We start from the raw sequence: 20,273 nt of genomic DNA on the forward strand, positions 1-20,273 counted from the left end.
TCCATTCAAATCCTCCTGTTATCTACAATAGAGAATAACTACACAAATGGTAAACAAAAGTGATAGTATTATTGATGCGTTTCTATTAAGGAGTATAATAGTCACTATTTTGCAAGTGCAAACACTTGTTGGTTTAGTGATAATGCTGTGTAGGGGAGATATTGATAGCATCTCATGTTTATTATATTTATTTAAATGTATATAGGGCAGAAACAGCCCTTGGGCATCGAGGCACTGTTCCATGTGAAGAGCTTAGCTGCACGAGGCATCAAGGTGTGGCCTTAGGAATGAATACATTAGATGCATACAATATACAATACAGTCAGGCAGTGGTAGGCGCATTGTGTACATGCAACACCTGCTTTAGAGTAGGGTTCTGACAGCTTTGCGGAAGGCCACATGCAAGTCTTCGGCTCTTATGGAAGGTGGTCGCGAGTTCCAATGCATGGCTGCTAAGGAAGGGAAGCTAGGTCCTCCTGCAGAGACTTTGATTTTGGGCACAGAGAGTAGGTTAGAGTAAGGAGTTCTGACCGCTCTAGTGGATGCAGGTGGGCGTATTCTACACACACACACAGGTAAATCGCAAAGATACAGAGAGACACCCAGGTGGTATAGACCAGCAACAATACCGCTGTCCAATAGTAGGCCCTTTCGATGCTGCGGGGTAGTAGCTTCCAGTGGTGGACTGGCCTATAGGGAACTCTGGAGATTTCCCGCTAGGCTTCTGCACCCTGGGCATCTTTTGTGTGGTTACCCATTTTATTTCCAAATGTTCTCATAGGAAAGGGGTGTGGCTTGCTGAAGATGTGCAATATAGGGCCACTTTCATCATTCTTTCCAGGGCCCCTTTTGGTTCTCAGTCCACCCCTGGTAGCTTCTCTTGCTCTAAAGCACAGAGATCCACTTCCTCTGGAGCCTTGCTTTGGGTACATCGCTATTATCTGCAGCAAAACCTGACGCAGCGCGGGTGGGCATTTAGACCACCTTTGGGGAGGCGGCTGGGCTCTGACATTTAGGGCAGGAGGTAAAGCATGATATTTTTGCTATCATGTCACATACTCCTGGAGACTATCAACATAAGGTCATGTTAGGGCTACAATCTTTAAAAAGAATATTCTCCTAAATTGCATGATTAGTCTAGCCCATACCGTCCAACATCTGAGAACGGTCAAGTAGGGCTCTTTGCACCAGGATGAGGAAGGCTTGCCCCCTCCACGCCCCCCCCTCCCCGCCCCCCATTGGAGCAGAAAGAAAAGCGTTTGTAAAATACAAAATGCGGGCTTAAAAAAAAAAAATTCAGACCACTCCATTGAAAATCGGGAGAGTTGGTGGATAAGGTATAGCCTGGGGGGGTGGGGGGATATATGTGCATGAAAACGTACACATATATTTACAAGACTTAAGATAAAAAATTAAGCTGAGGCAGAACACAAGCATGGGCAGTGACCAGACATCAAGAGAGGGCCCCAAAGAAAGAAACCAGCCCCAGTTTCAAGGCATGCGAGTGGGCGCCCACAGCTTGCCGTTGTCTGGAACACTGCACCAAATGTCGATAGGGACTGACTCGATCAGACCGCACACACTTCTATACATTGTTCACTTTCATTCATTGGTTGAGTATGGAATTCTAAAGCCAACGATGCAAAAAATACAATCCATGAAACATCCAATCTGCCTTTTCACGATGAATAAAAGCTGCAGGCGTCCCCTGGCTGGTCAGACAGAGCATATTTTATTTATTTTATAAACATAACGCGCTTAGTGCCAGCGAGTGGCTTCTAAGCGCGGGATCGGGATTCGAACCCGTGCTGCGCCGCGTTGCCGCCTGAGCTATCTTTCCTCCCTCTATAGCATGAATGAACCCCACCACTCGCTTTCACTCAGACTCGGGACCGCATTTTCACAAAATACTTCTAGAACGTGCAATATCGACGGCTGATCGGCGCATGAAAAACTGACCAGAACATCATTCTGCTTCAGAATAAAAGCATTTTCTATTTGGTCCTGATCTTTTACAGGAGGGTGTTCGTGCTTGTATAACCACTAGATGGCAGAGTGGGCAAAGGGATCAAGCAGAATTTCAAAACGGTCTCAAGTCGCATTTTCCAGCTGCATAGCAAGTATCCTATTGAAAACGAATCCTCGTTTCCCAGGTTTCTGAAAGCCAAGCCACTTGTCAAATATATGAATTGTTACGGTTATCAGTACTGGTCCTAAAATAAAATCGGGAACTCGCTAGCATACGTGAAGTCACCAGAAGATAACATTTCTCAAAGTGATAGGCCCAGGTTCATTCAATTGGCCTTTCATAATCGAAGCAAGTGCACATGACAATTGTACATTTGGCTTTCAGGAAATTAATTTACACTCTAGACTCACCAACTGAAAAAGTGCGCGTAGAGCGCAATACCAATGAGCCATTTCAAGCAACCTACAATGACTGCTCGGTCTAGTTAACGGGCAACTTTCTGGCCCTCATCAAAGATCCGTGTTTGAATCTAGCGCTGGTCATAGCAGCAGAACAAGCGCCCAAATCATCATTAATCAAGAGCACACTACCTTTTTTCTCCGTGCCGGCCTCAAAAACACTCAGTAGGTGCTAGTCTGCCTCCGTCCACCAGGCCGCCTGTGTCCTCGACGTGCAAGCTGACTGCTAGGGGGCAAGATCATCAGTGGTGCCTTTGTGGCAATAAACCCAAAGCCGGCGGGCCATTACCACCTAAGGTAATGCCCCCAGGTCCCATAGTTAAGGCCCCGAGGCATTACGATTGTTTATTTTTCAATCAGCATTTGTTTTGTCGTTTGAAAAGGCGGCCGCTGCAGTACGCGTTAGTTCTAGAAAGAGTAGATCTACAGGGCGCTATTTTGGGCCAAGTTCATTCGTGGCTTTGAGACCCAGCGATGCGTAAACGGGATTACACTGTGGTAAGACTCGCAATTGAGCCAATCCACGTTCAGTGTTTCCTGTAGCATCGGCACGCCAGGGTCTAATTTCCAATAACTGATTTTGGCAGATAGGGTGTAGCGAGATGAAATGATTTGCCCAGGAACACACTTGGTTGAAGTGGTAAAGCCAGGATTGGGGACCGGTCTGCAACTCAGGCACTTGTTTTCCCAGCTGTGATTGCTAGAAAGGTGGTTTGCTGCAAGTCGTTTTGCAACTTTGGTTTGAAAACACCATGTGACTTTGGAACGCAGAGAAAAACAAATTCTGATTGTGTTTTGCTAACTGAAGTTAAAAGTTCTTTGCAGCATCTTCATGGTTGCTTTTATTTTTTTGGTGAATATGTTTTGTTATATTTTATAAACTTGTCATTTGCTTTAAATTCAGAAGCTCGAGAAGACCCTCTAAAGAAACATATCTCCAATCAATGTGTTTTTTTTTTTTTTTTTAACACAGGGGGTGTGCTAAATACTTCCTTCGGCTGCAGCTTGCAAGAGCCTAATGGCGGACACTGAGCTTGAGGCAGAGAGAGCCAAGTGCTTCTACTGCAGGACTGACGGTCTTATCCTGTGATGGGAGGGGGAGAGACCATTTGTGAGGGAGGTCTTGCGGAATCGCAAGTAAGCAATCATTATTGGGGTATTTATTGAGTGCAGGCCGAGCTTTGGGGAGCAACAGAGCGCTTTACAATCATAGGGGGAAGAATAAGGCCAGGGAGCAGAGAAACAAGGGAGTGGGGAATCTAACAGGGGAGGGAGGACAATAGTCAGCAAAGGGTCTACAAGCCACCAGGGGAGGAAACAGTGGGGATTAGATCACTCGGTCGGTCTCGGGTGTGGTGGGGAGTGGAGGGTGTGTGGACCTAGGTGATAGGGAGGTGTAATTCCCTGAAGAAGCTCCTTCCTGAACTGTAGAAGCAATGGGGGCCAGTCGTGTTGATGGGCGGGAGCAATAGCACAGATCTTCACAGTGTGAATATCAGCACAGGGCCTCACCAGCCTCCAGTCCAGCAGCCTTCTGCCCTTCGTGCAACCCTGGACCTAGCAAATCACCGCGACCCTTGTCCTCTCCCCGATCATCCCTATGTTTAGCTTGCAACAATACTGTTTTATAGAGATAATTTGAAAAACATTAAATAAAAAAAATTAAAAAGAGTTGCAGTCCCACAGGAACTTGAGCAGACGTCCCTCTGACCACACACTAAGCAGCAACCCCTACAATCAGAAGGGGGAAAAGAAAATAAAGATTAGGGGTCCCATACACTAGGACTGCAGAACCCCAAAAGGTGCAATTCTGGCCCGACATCCACCTTTCTTAGTCATAGTACAGCACAGGCATTGGCGCATTGCAGAGTGCAGGGGGACGGCAGAGTGCAAGGGGACGGCAGAGTGCAGGGGGACGGCAGAGTGCAGGGGGACTGCAGAGTGCAGGGGGACTGCAAAGTGCATTACATTCAGGAATCAGAAAAGCCCCCATGTGTTCAAAGTAGATGACAAATCCCCCCAAAACACACACACACACACACACTCTCTAGCTGTTCTAGAGAATGGTAGTCTTAGAGACAACACAACTACTTTCAACATTAGGAACAAGTACGCATAAACAACGCGAGGGGTAACTCGGCTGCCTCCACACCCCCAATTATTTATAAATCTAAAAGTAAAAAAAAAAAGTCACTAACTTTAAAGTACCTATTTTTCAGCTTGTGAGGTAAGATTGTTCAAGAAAACTAACAGGGCAGGGTCCCTGTTCTCAGGGGAGACAACTTTTGAATTTCTGGGAGGGGGGTTGTTTGGAGGGGTGGGGGAGGGCAGTGGGCATATATTCAGGGCGTTCCATTTAAAGTATAGGGTGATGCAGTGCAGGTTGTCTGTTTGGGTCCAAACGGAGCGCATCTGACACTCTAGCCTGGGCTTCTGGAGTACTGAGCTCTAGATTGGAAGTGAACCTCCAGTGATAGCTACTGGGTGGCGATGTGTGAACCTAGCCTGGGATTCTGGAGTACTGAGCTCTAGACTGGAAGTGAACCTCCAGCGATAGCTACTGGGTGGCGATGTGTGACACACTAGCCTGTGCTTCTGGAGTACTGAGCTCTAGACTGGAAGTGAAGCTCCAGCGCTAGCTACTGGGTGGCGATGTGCGACACCCTAGCCTGGGCTTCTGGAGTACAGAGCTCTAGAGTGGAAGTGAACCTCCAGCGATAGCTACTGGGTGGCGATGTGCGACACACTAGCCTGTGCTTCTGGAGTACAGAGCTCTAGAGTGGAAGTGAACCTCCAGCGATAGCTACTGGGTGGCGATGTGCGACACACTAGCCTGTGCTTCTGGAGTACTGAGCTCTAGAGTGGAAGTGAAGCTCCAGCGATAGCTAGTGGGTGGCGATGTGCGACACACTAGCCTGTGCTTCTGGAGTACTGAGCTCTAGAGTGGAAGTGAACCTCCAGCGATAGCTACTGGGTGGTGATGTGCGACACCTTAGCCTGGCTTCTGGAGTACAGAGCTCTAGAGTGGAAGTGAACCTCCAGCGATAGCTAGTGGGTGGCGATGTGCAACACACTAGCCTGTGCCTCTGGAGTACTGAGCTCTAGAGTGGAAGTGAACCTCCAGCGATAGCTACTGGGTGGCGATGTGCGACACACTAGCCTGTGCTTCTGGAGTACTGAGCTCTAGACTGGAAGTGAAGCTCCAGCGCTAGCTACTGGGTGGTGATGTGCGACACCTTAGCCTGGCTTCTGGAGTACTGAGGTCTAGACTGGAACTGAACCTCCAGCGATAGCTACTGGGTGGTGATGTGCGACACACTAGCCTGTGCTTCTGGAGTACTGAGCTCTAGAGTGGAAGTGAACCTCCAGCGATAGCTACTGGGTGGTGATGTGCGACACACTAGCCTGTGCTTCTGGAGTACAGAGCTCTAGAGTGGAAGTGAACCTCCAGCGATAGCTAGTGGGTGGCGATGTGTGACACCCTAGGGGTGATGTGGCAAGTCTGACACAGCTTATTCTATACACTGTTCCAGTGTCTGCAACTAACCGCACGTGACTTATGCAGAACCTTTTAATAAAGAGCATGTATGTGTCAGTGTACATGTGTAGGGTCCTCTTCTGTGTACACAATTGGGACACACCAGATCTATCAGGCAACCTTCAGCCCTCCATTGAGTGAAGGGCGTGTGCTCGGCCCTGGCTAACCAAAGAGGGGGTTGCTCTCCCTTTCGTTGGGAGCCGTCTTGCCCTTAGGATAGATTGTTCCTAAGGGTTTTTCAAAAGCCTGAGAGCTGTTGAAAAAGGCCCCAGCAGAAGCCCTTTTTGGATGTAACTGGTGAACAAGTGCCCTCTAAATGCACTTTCCTGCCTCCCCCGTGTCTCCTCTACCAGGCACGTGTGCAGCCCCCGCCTCCCACCCCAAGGGAAAAAAAACAGACTGCCATTAAACGAGCGCTTATTGTCAACTGGCTGCATCGATAGCGGGTTAGTTCGGGTTAGTTACAGTTACAGTTTGGGGACTTTTTGTTGCTCTGGGGCCACATTACAGAAAAGTTGCACCAGTGCAAGAGCAAAGTTTGCACGGTATTGGCACTAGGGCATAGCTTGCCCCATTTTTCAAAACACTGGGACACATTAAAAAACCATTGTACCTCGGCAAGTGCAGTTTGGCATATTAAAAGCACTAGGGTAAAAATGGCCTAGTGCAAAAAAAATGCATTTTCACTACATTTTTGCACCAGGGCAAAGTTTGCCGTAATGCTAATACGGAATGGTAATAGCACTAGGGCAAACTTTGCCCTGATGCAAAAATGCCTCAAAAATGTATCTTTTTAGCCCTCTGGCAATTTTAGCCCTGGTGCTTTTAATAAGCCAAACTGCACTTGTCGAGATGCAATGTTTTTTTTTAAGGTGTCCCAGTGCTTTAAAAAATAGGGCACACTTTGCCCTAGTGCCAATACCGTGCAAACTTTGCACTTGCACTGGTGCAAAGTTTCTGTAATTTGGCACCTGAATTTCAAAATATGCGTTAAAAACAAAATGAGGCCTGCTCTGGCAGCCAAGTAAAAATGTCGGTGCCTCACGGTATTCAGCCTGTGAACATGGGCCATTGAAAGTAGAATGATCCAAGTTAAATACAAGACCCAAAACACCTTTAAAAAATATGTTCCACTTAATTTAAGCTGCGCTTTGTTGGCAGAGGTCGCGCTATGCAGATCCTAGTTGCCGTAGGTTGGTAAAAAAAAGTACATTGGTGTAAAACGAAAATTCCTTAGCCCCCTCCCCAAACTAAATGCAGAACGCCCAGAAAGAAATGGCACCGATACCGAAAAGTACGGATTACACCATGTTGTAGTGCTTTAGAGAACGTGTTTTATCCTCATTGTGAATATCAAAGCGGTTTGAAAATCCAATACAGTTAGTTCACCACAAAGTGATTTGAGCAGCACTCTCCAATCGCCGAAGATAAAAGGAAGAAGAGATCACGGTTTTGTGAATCAAATAATTCTTATTCTGAATCAATTCGTTTTTTGTCACAAAATGATTGGGTTTACAATAAACTATATTCCCTTTGGAAAAATAGCTTCCTTTTTAATTTTTTAACAAAAACAAGTTCTCCGTAGGCAAAATGTTTTGCTTTTGGATGTAAGATCGATATGTGTTTTGCCTTTTTCTACGAGTGACAATTTCAGGCGAATTGGGGCCAGTTCTCAATTGCCAGAAAAGCGAATTATCCAAACAATCCGTGTTGGGGATGACATTTTCCTCCCTAGCCTGGAGCTTCACATTACACAGAAACAGGTGTAACCTCAAGCAGACTAATGTATACACGGTCAATATCAAAGGCTAGATGGAAAAAATCTTAGCCATCTGGACAGATGCACAGCCAAACACACACGCACGCGCGCGACAGGAGTGCTATAAACACTGAGCCGGGAGACCGCCGCACCGTCTGGCACGTGCAGAGCGGACGACCAGGCAGCTGATAGGATGCACAAACAGCCAGACCAATGGCAAGAAAGACATTCAAAATCCGGCCTGTGAGAGGACGCCATAAAGTGACATCATACGATGTCACACCGTGCCCGCCTCAAATTTAGGAATATGAATTAACTAGCTAAAGAGACCTGAAAAACAGACTAAGAGGTGTGGCAACCACCTTAACCTCGCTAAAGCCTACACTTAAAACGTTCATTAGGTTTCAAATGCAATTAAGGTCATGCAGCCAAAGTCTCTTAAATGACTGCAATTACCCCAACCCTTAAATGGATGGCTATTACCCAACACCCTCAAAATGCACTTGCAATTACCATAGTTACGATCATCTCTGCATGGCCTGCACTAGCAGAAATGACCCCATAAACAATGTCTGCAGTCTGATGCTTACCAGTTTCTGGTAACGGATAAACATGTCCCCAATACTGCTCAAGTCACATGCTGGCCCCCACACGCGGTGCCGGGTAGCCCTGTTCCAAGATACTCTGTCCAATCAATAGATTCACCTGGCGTCTTTATAGTGCGGGTCGAGAGTGGAAGGGGGAGTTTGCAATTCCATGTAGACCGAGCCCCGTTCCCCCATCCCTGTGTGCTGAGGGGGAGGTTTGAGGGGACTGGGACTAAACGTGGTGCGTACAGGTGGAACCTCTGCCCATCTTTCCTCTCAGGCTGAGGCTTAAGGCTGGAGCTGGGAGAACCTATTGGGCACCTCCTAGGTGAGCTTGCCGCCAGTCACATGTTTGAGCGTAAACAGAGATGAGGGCCTGTTTGGTGCATTTTGTGGCTCAGGGAACACACATTTAAAGTTCCCATTTCTTAGTATGATGCAGAGAAGGCGTCCCGAAGTCAGAATGTGAAGCACTGAAGAGAGCTTTTTTTTATGATCCCTGTGGCCATCGCGCTGTCTCCACTGGAGAGCAGAAGATCGATGCCTTTCGCTTGGACTGAACAGGGCCATCAGAGCCAACCTTCGGTGTATTAAGGCTCAAAGACCAGATGTTCTTCGGCAATGTCACAGTAATCTTAAGGAGCAGGGGGGACATTGGAAGCACGACAGGTTTCGCGTCGCAGAGCTGTGAGAAAGTGCCCTTATTGCACGTTCTCCAAGTCCTGCGTGGGTCTGCTGCAGGTCCGATACAGGAAAGATCTCCTGCAATCCTGGAAGCCCGCGGGTCCTATGCACTGTCACGATTCCCGGCATTTCCCACCAGAGGCAGATAATACCACCAGGGTGCAAGACTTGCACCCGCCAGTAGCCAATGGCTACTGGACTCCTGACGAGTAAGAAATGGTGTTGTGGCTGCATGCATAGAATTGAAGTGGCAAGTGACTTTTTTTTAATGGCTGGCAACTTGAATCTTTGCACCCCCGATACACACATGTGAAGTGTTGGTATGTATAAACGATGAGGTGTCTGAGATGCTGGGGCTGTGGCACTGTAATATGAAACAAGGGCGGGGAACTTGCTTCCAGGCAGAAAGAAATTACAAAATGGCCACTGTGCAAGGGGTGAAACGGACGAGCATGGGGTGGTGGTGGTGGTGGTGTGCTGGTCGTGAGGGCTCAGGCATGCGAGGAGAGCATGAGCAATGGATGAGGATTCTACTGCGATTGTCGCAAGCATTCAGACGCATTTGGATTCATGTCATTTGGAAAGGGGACACTGATCATAGTATTCATGGCAATTGTTGGTTGTATGCCAGTGTGGAGACCCAAAGACAACAAAATTCCAAACATATGTAGGGGACACCAGGCAACGGATTGGGGGATGCAACATCTCGCTAACCTGAAAATCAGCTGCTGTGAAAATAATGGCTAGAAAGTAGTTCCTGAGAAAGTTACTGCATGAAGGAAGGCAACCACGGTGGCCCGGAACTTGGGAACGGAGTGGGTGGACTCGAATATGGCTTCTTCAATACAGGTACATGGGTCACTATGAGAGAACACCAGACTCACAAGCCTTACCCTTCATGAACACATGCATGTCAGCGTGCATAGGTGCACATTGTTTACAGGGGGGGGCTCTCTATCCATATCCCACTCTTGAGAGACCCTTTCCTACCACAGTGCGGTGCTAAAGTATCAAGTGACGGTCCGTTCCTTGAAGGGGGGCGCGATACCATGCGTCCTCATCACTTCATACAAGGTCTGATCCGATCATCTACAGCAACTCGCTCCCGCTCTGTCCATATCTACAGAAATATGAAATCGAACCCGCTACCATGCAACTGTCATTGCAAGCGGCAATGAGCAGTTTCATGCGAGTCGTGCTGTGCGGCCATGAGGCTAGTCATTTCAAGTACCCTTTTACTTACGAGTCTCCGGATCTGCGGTAATTATCTGGGCACTGGAAGGAGAGACAGCGGAAGCCCCCTTGCACATTAAAGCAGGTCTCCGTGCCTGAGCAGTTGTGTGTCCCGGTAAGACATTCATCGAGATCTGAAACACAAAACAGTCACTAAGTTGTAGGGAAGTAAGGAAAAAAGGAAATTGGGCAAACATTGTTCGATTGTCGCAGGCCACCCAGACGTGGGTCCCGTGCCCCAGAGACCCAAGCTCCTCCTCACTGATGATGCCAAAACATGTCTGGGGATGCTTGTGGTCTCGTGCAGAAGAGATGTGACCTAGCAGTTCCGGCTGGACTGCCCCTTTTGGGGTGGGACCAAGCCAGCTTTGCATATGGTTTTTTCGCCTTCTAGAATGGCTTGGCAGGTCAAAGAACGATGGTCTGGAGGGTTGCCCAGAGCAATGCCAGAGGTTAATATTAATTCTAAACCTTCCAGCCATCACCTCTTTTGGTTTATTTTATTCACCTCAGCTATGGCAGTGCAAGAGGTCTGGCCAAAACAGGGAAACGTGCATTGGTTACAGAAATAAATGTTACCATTTTACCAGACACATTGCTCATTTAGCTTAAAATCGACTGTCCCAGGGTTATTAAAAGCCACAAAGTGGGCAGGGTCCATCTTTAGATGTCACGAGGCCTGGCACCTTGACATCCTCTTTTCTACCACCTTCACCCTTCAACAAAATTTGGTAAAGGCACAGTTGCAGACAAAGGTGTTTAATTGTAGCACAATACAACGCCATGCAAACATGCAGAAATTCACTTTATAACCACATCATCAGGTCTCATTGTAGCAGGGAAGAGCCAAGCTAACTACCCTGAATCTTTATTGTACTGTATTTCTCCCTGCAACCAGTTAAGCCTTTCCATGTAACTTACGCCATGATACCTCAGGTTGTGGGCGTGTAACAAATGTAATAAATATGCTCCAATATGAAGTTACGCAGAACACTAGCACTTATCCTGTAGGAACCTGTGCAGAATGTCACACTGTCGACATAGTATATAAGCAGCGTTTGAAGGCCCATGATCACTTTGGGGTCATTGTTTCAGGGCCGGTGGAGGTGAAATACACAGTTCATTAGAGGGCTAGGGGCATGCTGGCCTCTAGTGAGAAACTAGACCACAAGTGGATAACCAAAAAATATTCAACAGCTAGGCAAGTACCAAGCTATAGTATAGTCATTTCAGGATCGTGACTTAACTGAGAGTATAGTGTTGTTGACCGTCCTCATTTGGCTAAGCCACCTCCACTAGGAGGGTCTGCACCACCACACAGGTAAATTGCCTTTGTACGTGAGCCCGTCCGAGTTAAATATAGGGGTGCGGAGGAATCTCTTGTAGAATGACTGGACACGAACAGCCATTGCTCCGAAGAAAATTACATCTCCGAAACAGTCCCTTAAATATGAATAAGCATGCACTAATTTTAAATGGGGCAGAGCGGGAAATTAAGTTGTAAATGCAGGGCGTAAAGCATGTACGCCTCCATTTGGCACGGCTGGCACATGGCGGCGGATGGGCACAGAGCGGAGATCGCTGCTCTGCTCTACATGGTCTCAGGTCAGCACTTCATTTTGCACCTCCACGCGATTTTCGTGCAGGCGTAAAAGGAATGTATTCCTATAGAATCTACCTCTATTGTGCACCTGGTTAAATCCCTGCGGATGCCACAGAAATCCATGAGTAAATGGCGCTTGCAAAGCCTATTTGCAGGCAGCGTTTACTTTCCCACAAAACCCTGGGGAAAATGGATAAGTGATACTGAGTTTTACTGCATCCTTGTCCACTCTGCCTCGTGGACCTTTAAAAAAGTGAGCCCCAACGGCAGGCGCTTGGCTAAGTTGGGTTGTTGTGTGCCGCGCGCATGCAGCCGCCGCCTCTTGTATAGGAAGTCTGACCTTCTCCAGCCGGAAAGGAAGTGACAATGGGCAATAGGGAGATTGAAATTGGCGTTGCGCAGGCTTTTACCTTGACAGTTCCTTCCGTTGGGAGCCAATGTGTAGCCTGTGGGAGGGCACGAACACCGAAAGCTTCCGGGAACGTTGTTGCAACGGAACGAGCAGATGTGTCCTCCAGTGGGTAAAGCACATTCATCGATGTCTTGGGGAGGGAAACAAAAAGCATTGGGTGATGTTGTGTCATATCTAGTACTGCAGTGGTTGTACATTTAAAAATACACATTTCAGAAGGAGTTACTTCACTAGATTACACAAACTTTGAAATGGACAATTCATAATTTGGTATTTTGTACCGAGATAGCATTTCCTTTCGGTACAATCTGACCTTTGCCCACACATGCAAATTCTCTCCTTTTTCTACCTGCGCGCTGTGTCTGAATTTCCCCTGCCACATGTCCAATCTCTTCCTTCTATAATAGTGTGGTGTCTTGAATTTGCAAAAGGCATGGAGAGACATGGAACACACACACTGGTGAGAACCAGCTCAGAGTCTTTCCCATTGGCCATCATGCAGTATCCGCAAGACTCAATTCCTTAACATAGTGTCTCTTAGCATCAAACACCATTCACGTCATTCATAGCTTATTTAATAGTGCAAAGTGAATTCTTTAGAGGGTGGTCTGGTAATGTCTACGAGTTGTGTAGGGGGGCTAGTAATCTGAAATCTCACCTTCGCATGTGATCCCATCCACATCGCTCAGTTGGTATCCTCGCCGGCAATAGCACTGGTAGGATCCATAAACGTTGGCACATTCCTGACTGCATGGAGTGTCTTTGCATTCATCCACATCTAAACATACAAATTAAATATCATTACAAATATTCCTACGTGAAGGTTTCATAATTCCATTCCAACTAGCCCCATGTATTTTGTCATTGCCATGTTACTATGCCTGCACCGTGCCCATTTAAAAAAAATGGTGTAACAATCTAAAGAAAGAGTTCCTCTTTCTGTGGGTCGGAGTTTGTTGGTTACTACAGCTTACCTTCACAGGACCGGCCATCAGCCGCAAGCTTGAAACCAATGGTGCAGCTGCAGTAGTAGGACCCTGGAGTGTTCTCACATTTGTGGGCACAGATGCGTCCTGGATAGCGTCTGCATTCATTGATATCTGAAGTATTACACAAACCATAACAAATTCAACACTGATTTTACATATGAAGTGATCAAAAAGTAAATTAACTGCTCGATGGCTTGAACCCTGCGTAGTTGGGCCAGCAGGCAACTGGATTCCTACTGACAATTACTTGGTGACGAGTGAGGAGTGATCTGCGGGTCTCGTTTCATTACACAATTAGACAAGTGGCCAAAACATTAAGAAAACTAGTCGCATTTGACCTTTGCCTGCATCAAAAAACAGGTTGTTTAGAAAAGGTGATGGATCAAGACCGAGCAAATGAACCTATAAGCCTCACAGTGACTAGGGCCCAGTAGCACGGGACGCAATAGCCAAACACGGCTCTATACATATATATATATATATATATATATATATATACACACACACACGAAGATTAAAGAAATGATTGATCAGCTCAGGGCTTTCATAAAGAAGGCACAACCGGCAACTAAGATTAACAAGTCACTTGGAGCAAGATACGGGAAGCGATCATGCTTACATTTGGGACCACATAAATTAAAGTTTAGACACATATGACCACCCAACACTTCTAGAAAGCAATTTTTCATGTTTATTGTCATTGCTAGAGCCTTGAGAAAAACTGTTCTGGTCGAAACACGTTGGCCCAGACCAAACTATGGTGGTTGATATAAAGAAATAAACAGGCTGATATCTTAAGAATATACAAACGTTAGCATTTTGATTCAACACGAGACTGCTCAGCAAGAAAATTAGAATGGAATTAATGCATGTTTAATTGCTTATTTATAATGTGCTTAATATCCAGGGGATTCCAAGCGGACCCGGGGATCGAACCTGTGTTGCTCCATGTCGTCTTGCTTCCAAGGCAAGCATGTTTCCCCTGAGCTATCCTCCCGAGAGTTTAATCAACCACTGTTCAAAGTGACTAGGATCAGTCGCACAAGATCATGCTTCAAACGTGCTTGAGTACTGAACAGATGTGTTATTCACCAAGTACTGTCCTGCGCATGCTCTATATAATGATCTATGGGTACTTCCCACTTTTCTAGTAACAGGAGACCCATCTCATGTGGGGAAGATAACACATACAAAATGCAAAAACTGGTAAACGGGTGACACCTCCTTTTATACGCCTTTGTTGATATCAGGTACAACCTCAAGCGCTAGAAAGTAATTCAATCCTCTGCACAGGTACCACAACTAACACACTTCTGGTGCCTGTGCTGTGTATGCTCTATGCATAGATCAGGTACCACATGTAACATTTCTGGTGCCTGTGCTGTGTATGCTCTATGCATAGATCAGGTACCACATGTAACACTTCTGGTGCCTGTGCGGTGTATGCTCTTTGCATAGATCAGGTACCACATGTAACACTTCTGGTGCCTGTGCTGTGTATGCTCTATGCATAGATCAGGTACCACATGTAACACTTCTGGTGCCTGTGCGGTGTATGCTCTTTGCATAGATCAGGTACCACATGTAACACTGCTGGTGCCTGTGCGGTGTATGCTCTATGCATAGATCAGGTACCACATGTAACACACTTCTGGTGCCTGTGCGGTGTATGCTCTATGCATAGATCAGGTACCACATGTAACACTTCTGGTGCCTGTGCGGTGTATGCTCTTTGCATAGATCAGGTACCACATGTAACACTTCTGGTGCCTGTGCTGTGTATGCTCTATGCATAGATCAGGTACCACATGTAACACTTCTGGTGCCCGTGTGAGGTGTATGCTCTTTGCATAGATCAGGTACCACATGTAACACTTCTGGTGCCTGTGCGGTGTATGCTCTTTGCATAGATCAGGTACCACATGTAACACACTTCTGGTGCCTGTGCGGTGTATGCTCTTTGCATAGATCAGGTACCACATGTAACACACTTCTGGTGCCTGTGCGGTGTATGCTCTTTGCATAGATCAGGTACCACATGTAACACTTCTGGTGCCTGTGCTGTGTATGCTCTATGCATAGATCAGGTACCACATGTAACACTTCTGGTGCCTGTGCGGTGTATGCTCTTTGCATAGATCAGGTACCACATGTAACACTTCTGGTGCCTGTGCGGTGTATGCTCTTTGCATAGATCAGGTACCACATGTAACACTTCTGGTGCCTGTGCTGTGTATGCTCTATGCATAGATCAGGTACCACATGTAACACTTCTGGTGCCTGTGCGGTGTATGCTCTATGCATAGATCAGGTACCACATGTAACACTTCTGGTGCCTGTGCGGTGTATGCTCTATGCATAGATCAGGTACCACATGTAACACTGCTGGTGCCTGTGCGGTGTATGCTCTATGCATAGATCAGGTACCACATGTAACACTTCTGGTGCCTGTGCGGTGTATGCTCTATGCATAGATCAGGTACCACATGTAACACACTTCTGGTGCCTGTGCAGTGTATGCTCTATGCATAGATGAAGTGCAATCTATTGCATTTGAAATGTATTTTTTGTAATTTTGGGAGAAGTCTAGATGTCCATAGACTTCGTGGTCACTGCTCATGTTAAAGGGTTCCATGTAATAATAATCCATGTCCCTGCAAAAATGTCTCCTGTCAAGAGAGTCGCTGTTTTTGTGGAGACATTATTACATTGAACATGCAGGGGACATCCCTGTAACCCCCAATTTCTTTCTTTTTTTTTTTGACAAGGGAGTGGGAACGGACATCCCCACAACCCGTCTCCATATATAATGTTGCCAATGGCTTTTCCCGGCGACATTACGTATGGGGGCGTTCTTACCCGATACCCGTTAAAGGCCTTCCATGTGTAGGTCGCATTTTCTGTAAAAGAGTTGGTACTTACAAAGTTCTACAACTCACCAGCACAAGTCCTACTGATGGTGTCGAAGTAAAAACCAGCTCGGCACTCGCAGCGGTAGCTGCCCGGGGAATTGTTGCAGACATGGCCTTCTCCACATGGTTGAGGAGAGGCGGCACACTCATTCACATCTAGCAAACACAATAAGGCAAGGGTGACAAAAGAGAAACTCAGTTCGCTGTAACCAGGCGACCATGGGAGCACGTGAGAACAGACGCAACACAGGTACGTAGTCACGTTCCCTCGTTATCGTCGGTGACTCTCGTTTACCTTCGCATCTGGTGCCATCTGCCGTGAGGTGAAAACCGCGTCCGCAGTTTACTACAGGTCTCTGGCAGGTGAACGAGCCTTCGTTGTTGATGCATGACTGACCAGCAGGGCAAGGGGGATTTGAGCGCAAGCACTCGTTGATATCTGCATGAGAAGAAGTCAGTTACTGCTGAAAGCATTTACCCGCTGTTTGCATGGATTAAAAGAGCAACTTGCATGCCACGTACAGGTTGATCACCAATACATTTCCATATGGACCTACACAATTTAAAAACACATCACCACACTCGCAGAATTATCCAGAGATGACAATCCATAAAAAAGGTTTAGTTTGAAAAGGAAAAAGGGCAATTCACCATTACCACTGGCACACTAAGTTTGTGACCGAGGATATGAAGGAGCTCTATGGCTCTTCATCAGCGGTAGCACACATCAGCTCCACCTACAGGCCTCTTCTCTACAAGCATATAAGGCACAGTCCTGGGCACAAAATATTGTGCTGCCTCAATTTGTTTACCTGTTGTAGTCTGGGAACTATGCCAGAATAGATGTACGGGCAACAGAGAAAATGTAAGGCCTCTCACAGAACTACACACAGGTCATCCCCGCTCGTTCCATCCTCGGGCTGCCTGTTCGGAATTATACAATTACAGCGCCCTGTTTTTGTTTGTTATATGTGGGGGGATGGGTATAGTAAATATTAGATGAAAGGGGGTCTGCAAGGGTCTCCCCCCCACATATATATTGGAACTTTTGTATTGTGTGCTTGTTTTTTCAGTGCATTCAGAGTAAGAAGGTTTACTGCCGTCCAAATACCTGCAACAAAACCTGTTTGATTTGGGTCCCGTCGTTTGAAGTCGTCCATCCATTGAGTAAAGTCATGCAACACCAAGCGTGCAAAGATTTTATCTGGCGTGTCGAGGTGAGCGATGGGGCGGTAATTAGAAGGGAATCCTCGGTCGCCCTTTTTGAAGATGTGAATTATCAAGAATGTTCGCCACGAGTCTGGGATCTTTTGGATTTGTAGAATATGTTGGAAAATAGTATTCAATATGATGGCCCATTGCTTAGGGTGTTTTTTTAACAAAGTTTGTGAGGCCATTAGGGCCTGCTGCCTGGGAACTTGAAGATTTGGTAATGAATTCTTCAATTAACTCTTCTGAGCAGAGTAACTTCCATGCTGAGTCTGGTTGTATAATATAGTTGTAAGTTTTTAATTTTTCATCCATGTATAATGTGGAAAAATGTGTTATGCAGTTAGTTTCGGAAACACCATTCATTTGCGAGTCTACTTGCTTTTGACCTGTTCTTTCATTCAAAAGCAACCAGATTGGTGAGCTATTCTTCCCCGCAATTGAGGACATGAATGTCTCACTGTCCTTTTGAAACAGGTTTGCCCTATACAAACGAATCCAGTTCTTATATTTACATTTGATGGATTCTCCAATTTCTTTCCTTTCCTCAAACGGCAATCTATTGACCGCTCTCAGTGCCCTCCTCTCGTTTGTTTTCATTTGTTGAAGTTGAGGATCATAGGTGTGGCAATTGGTCTTTGTTTGGGAATTTTGCAGATGAATCTGTTTCTTGGTTTTGAATGGATCTAGTGTGCCTACATAGGACTCGCAGCCTCTGTTAGCTGGTTGATTTTGTATGACCGCATTCAGCAATTGTAGTTTGTCAGGTGTCCACCTGAAACAAGTTTTTGCATTATTGATGACTATGTTCCCTGGCATCTGTTTGTGTCGATTGATAAGAGCATCCCCCCAAGGCCAGGTTAAAGTTAGCATATGGTGATCATTAATAACCTGTTTTAGAATTTCGAATTTTGTCGCTCGCATAAAGAGATTTTCCGAGAGGGATATGTAATTAATAATGCTTTTCGATTTTGCTTTGTCCCATGTTGGTTGGGGCGGAATATCTCCGGGCAGTGAACCATTAGTCATTCAGAAACATCTATCTTCCATAAAGTTTTTCAATCTTTCGATATCTTGAAAATCAGTCTTTTTAGTAGTATTCATGCTGTGAAGGTTGAAATCACCCACTATCATCGTTGACATGATGTTATCTGTTTTGTCTATTGTTTCCAATAAGGTGGACAGTTCTTTGTAGAAAACATTTTCGGCAACTGCTGCTGGGTTTTTATAAAGATTGATCAGTGCAAGATCTTGCTTTCCATTTGAGATTTTAACCAGCTGTAAGAACTTGTTCGGTGACATCCAAGGTTGTAACACAAAACCTGCACTTATTTTAACTGCTACTGGTAATCCCGCCATAGGTCTACCCTTCATTGCAGGTATTGCTGGCATCAAGGAGATTTCATGGTCATCCCATATTGGTGGATTTATCATCGATGTTTCCTGGAGTGCTACAATGTCAAATTCATTAAGATCTTTGTTAGAATTGATTGCAGATGACTATTCCCTCTAGTGTTCCAGCTTAGTAGAGTGGCAATGGATTTGTGTACGTCTAGTAAAGGTTATGATTGTTGGGAGTGATCACAGAAAGCACAATTGCAGTTTTGCTGAATCTTTTGTTTTGGTTGAATCTGATTTTCCTTAGATGTGTGATCATTGGACTGCTGGCCCAAGCGTTCCGGATCCTGGGCTAATAGGAAGCCCATTTCAAACAGGATCATTTTAGCCTTCCAAATTGTATTCACCACTAAACCCGATTTGATCCATAAACGTACACAGATAGATTGTTATCGCAGAGAAATTCGACCTGATCAATATCAGGAGATGAAATATCTTCTAATTGATGTACTTCATTGAAAATATTTAAAATACTGCTTCTGCACAGATCGTACTTTGCGTGCGAAAATTCTCGACATTTAAGTATCAGCGTGTGATGGTTTGCAATTCTCCTGTATTTTATTCCCCATCATATTCAATTTGTTAGGATCTCCAACTGTATTTGTGTAGTTGGTGGTCCTCTGCAAAATGGGTTGTTGTGGTAATTGCTGGTGACTTGAGCAATAGTTAATTTAGGTCTGTTCTTGTGTCGTTTGCGTCGGAAAATTTCTCTGATCCACTTCACTACTTGCTTTCAATTTTCCCACAGATGTGCATTGAGAGTTAATTGTTCGTGGAACCTCCATTAATCGTTGTCGCAAGTAGGCATCAACAGCTATTTTAATTTGTTGCGCTGGATCATCTACTGTTAGTTGTGCTTGTGAACCTGCCAGTGTATTAGTTGCAGGAGTTGTTACTCGCAGACTCAGTGCCTGAGGAGGTAGGACCTGTATGCTTGAAGTTTGAGATGATGCCAAAAAATTAGTGGTAGATATTACTCGTTGTGTGCTCTTTGTCTGGGGCGGTGGCACATTTGTTTTTGGATCATTCGGTAATTCGCTGGCTACATTGTCAACCATTTCTACTAGTTATTCCAATGGCGGATGTGCTGGGGGCAAAATGTTTACCGTTGATGGCTCTTTGGGCTCAGATGTGTTCTTGGAACTTAGCAAGATATTATTCTCTGGCGTGGTCAGTTTTCAAATTGTATCGGGTTGATTGAGTATTAGTGCCGTTTGTGTAGATTCTACTACCGATATTCTAGCTTTACCTTTCACATTTCTCTTTGCCTTTGGGATGTTCTGGTATGGCTTTGACATTTGTCTTGGACGACTCTTAGCAGGCGGATGTTGCTGAAACACGTCATAATTTCTTTATTCAATGGTGGTGATATGACAATTGGTTCTTATCTAGACTGATCCATGAAGAGTCTAGTACTGTGACTGCAGCCTCACCACCTTCTACCGGACGGATTATGTGCTTAAAGATTGGTAAAGCAGATTGGGTTGGCTCCTGTACTCTGTCTTGTGAAAACTGAACATTC

General features: G+C 45.7%; 1 protein-coding gene across 2 annotated transcripts in view; it reads right to left on the reverse strand.

Moving 5' to 3' along the window:
• The window catches only part of FBLN1 (fibulin 1), a 788,021-nt gene that overhangs the window by 494,383 nt on the left and 273,365 nt on the right, over nt 1-20,273 (reverse strand). For both annotated transcript variants that reach the window (XM_069628189.1, XM_069628190.1), the window contains exons 9-14: nt 16,440-16,583; nt 16,172-16,300; nt 13,218-13,343; nt 12,902-13,021; nt 12,242-12,373; nt 10,239-10,362 (exon numbers count right to left, since the gene is read on the reverse strand). In XM_069628189.1, coding sequence (XP_069484290.1) covers nt 10,239-10,362; nt 12,242-12,373; nt 12,902-13,021; nt 13,218-13,343; nt 16,172-16,300; nt 16,440-16,583 — 775 coding nt within the window. The remainder of the gene's footprint in view (nt 1-10,238; nt 10,363-12,241; nt 12,374-12,901; nt 13,022-13,217; nt 13,344-16,171; nt 16,301-16,439; nt 16,584-20,273) is intronic.

This window comes from Ambystoma mexicanum, chromosome 12 (genome assembly GCF_040938575.1).
Source record: "Ambystoma mexicanum isolate Mex_15411 chromosome 12, UKY_AmexF1_1, whole genome shotgun sequence".
Lineage (NCBI taxonomy): Eukaryota > Metazoa > Chordata > Amphibia > Caudata > Ambystomatidae > Ambystoma > Ambystoma mexicanum.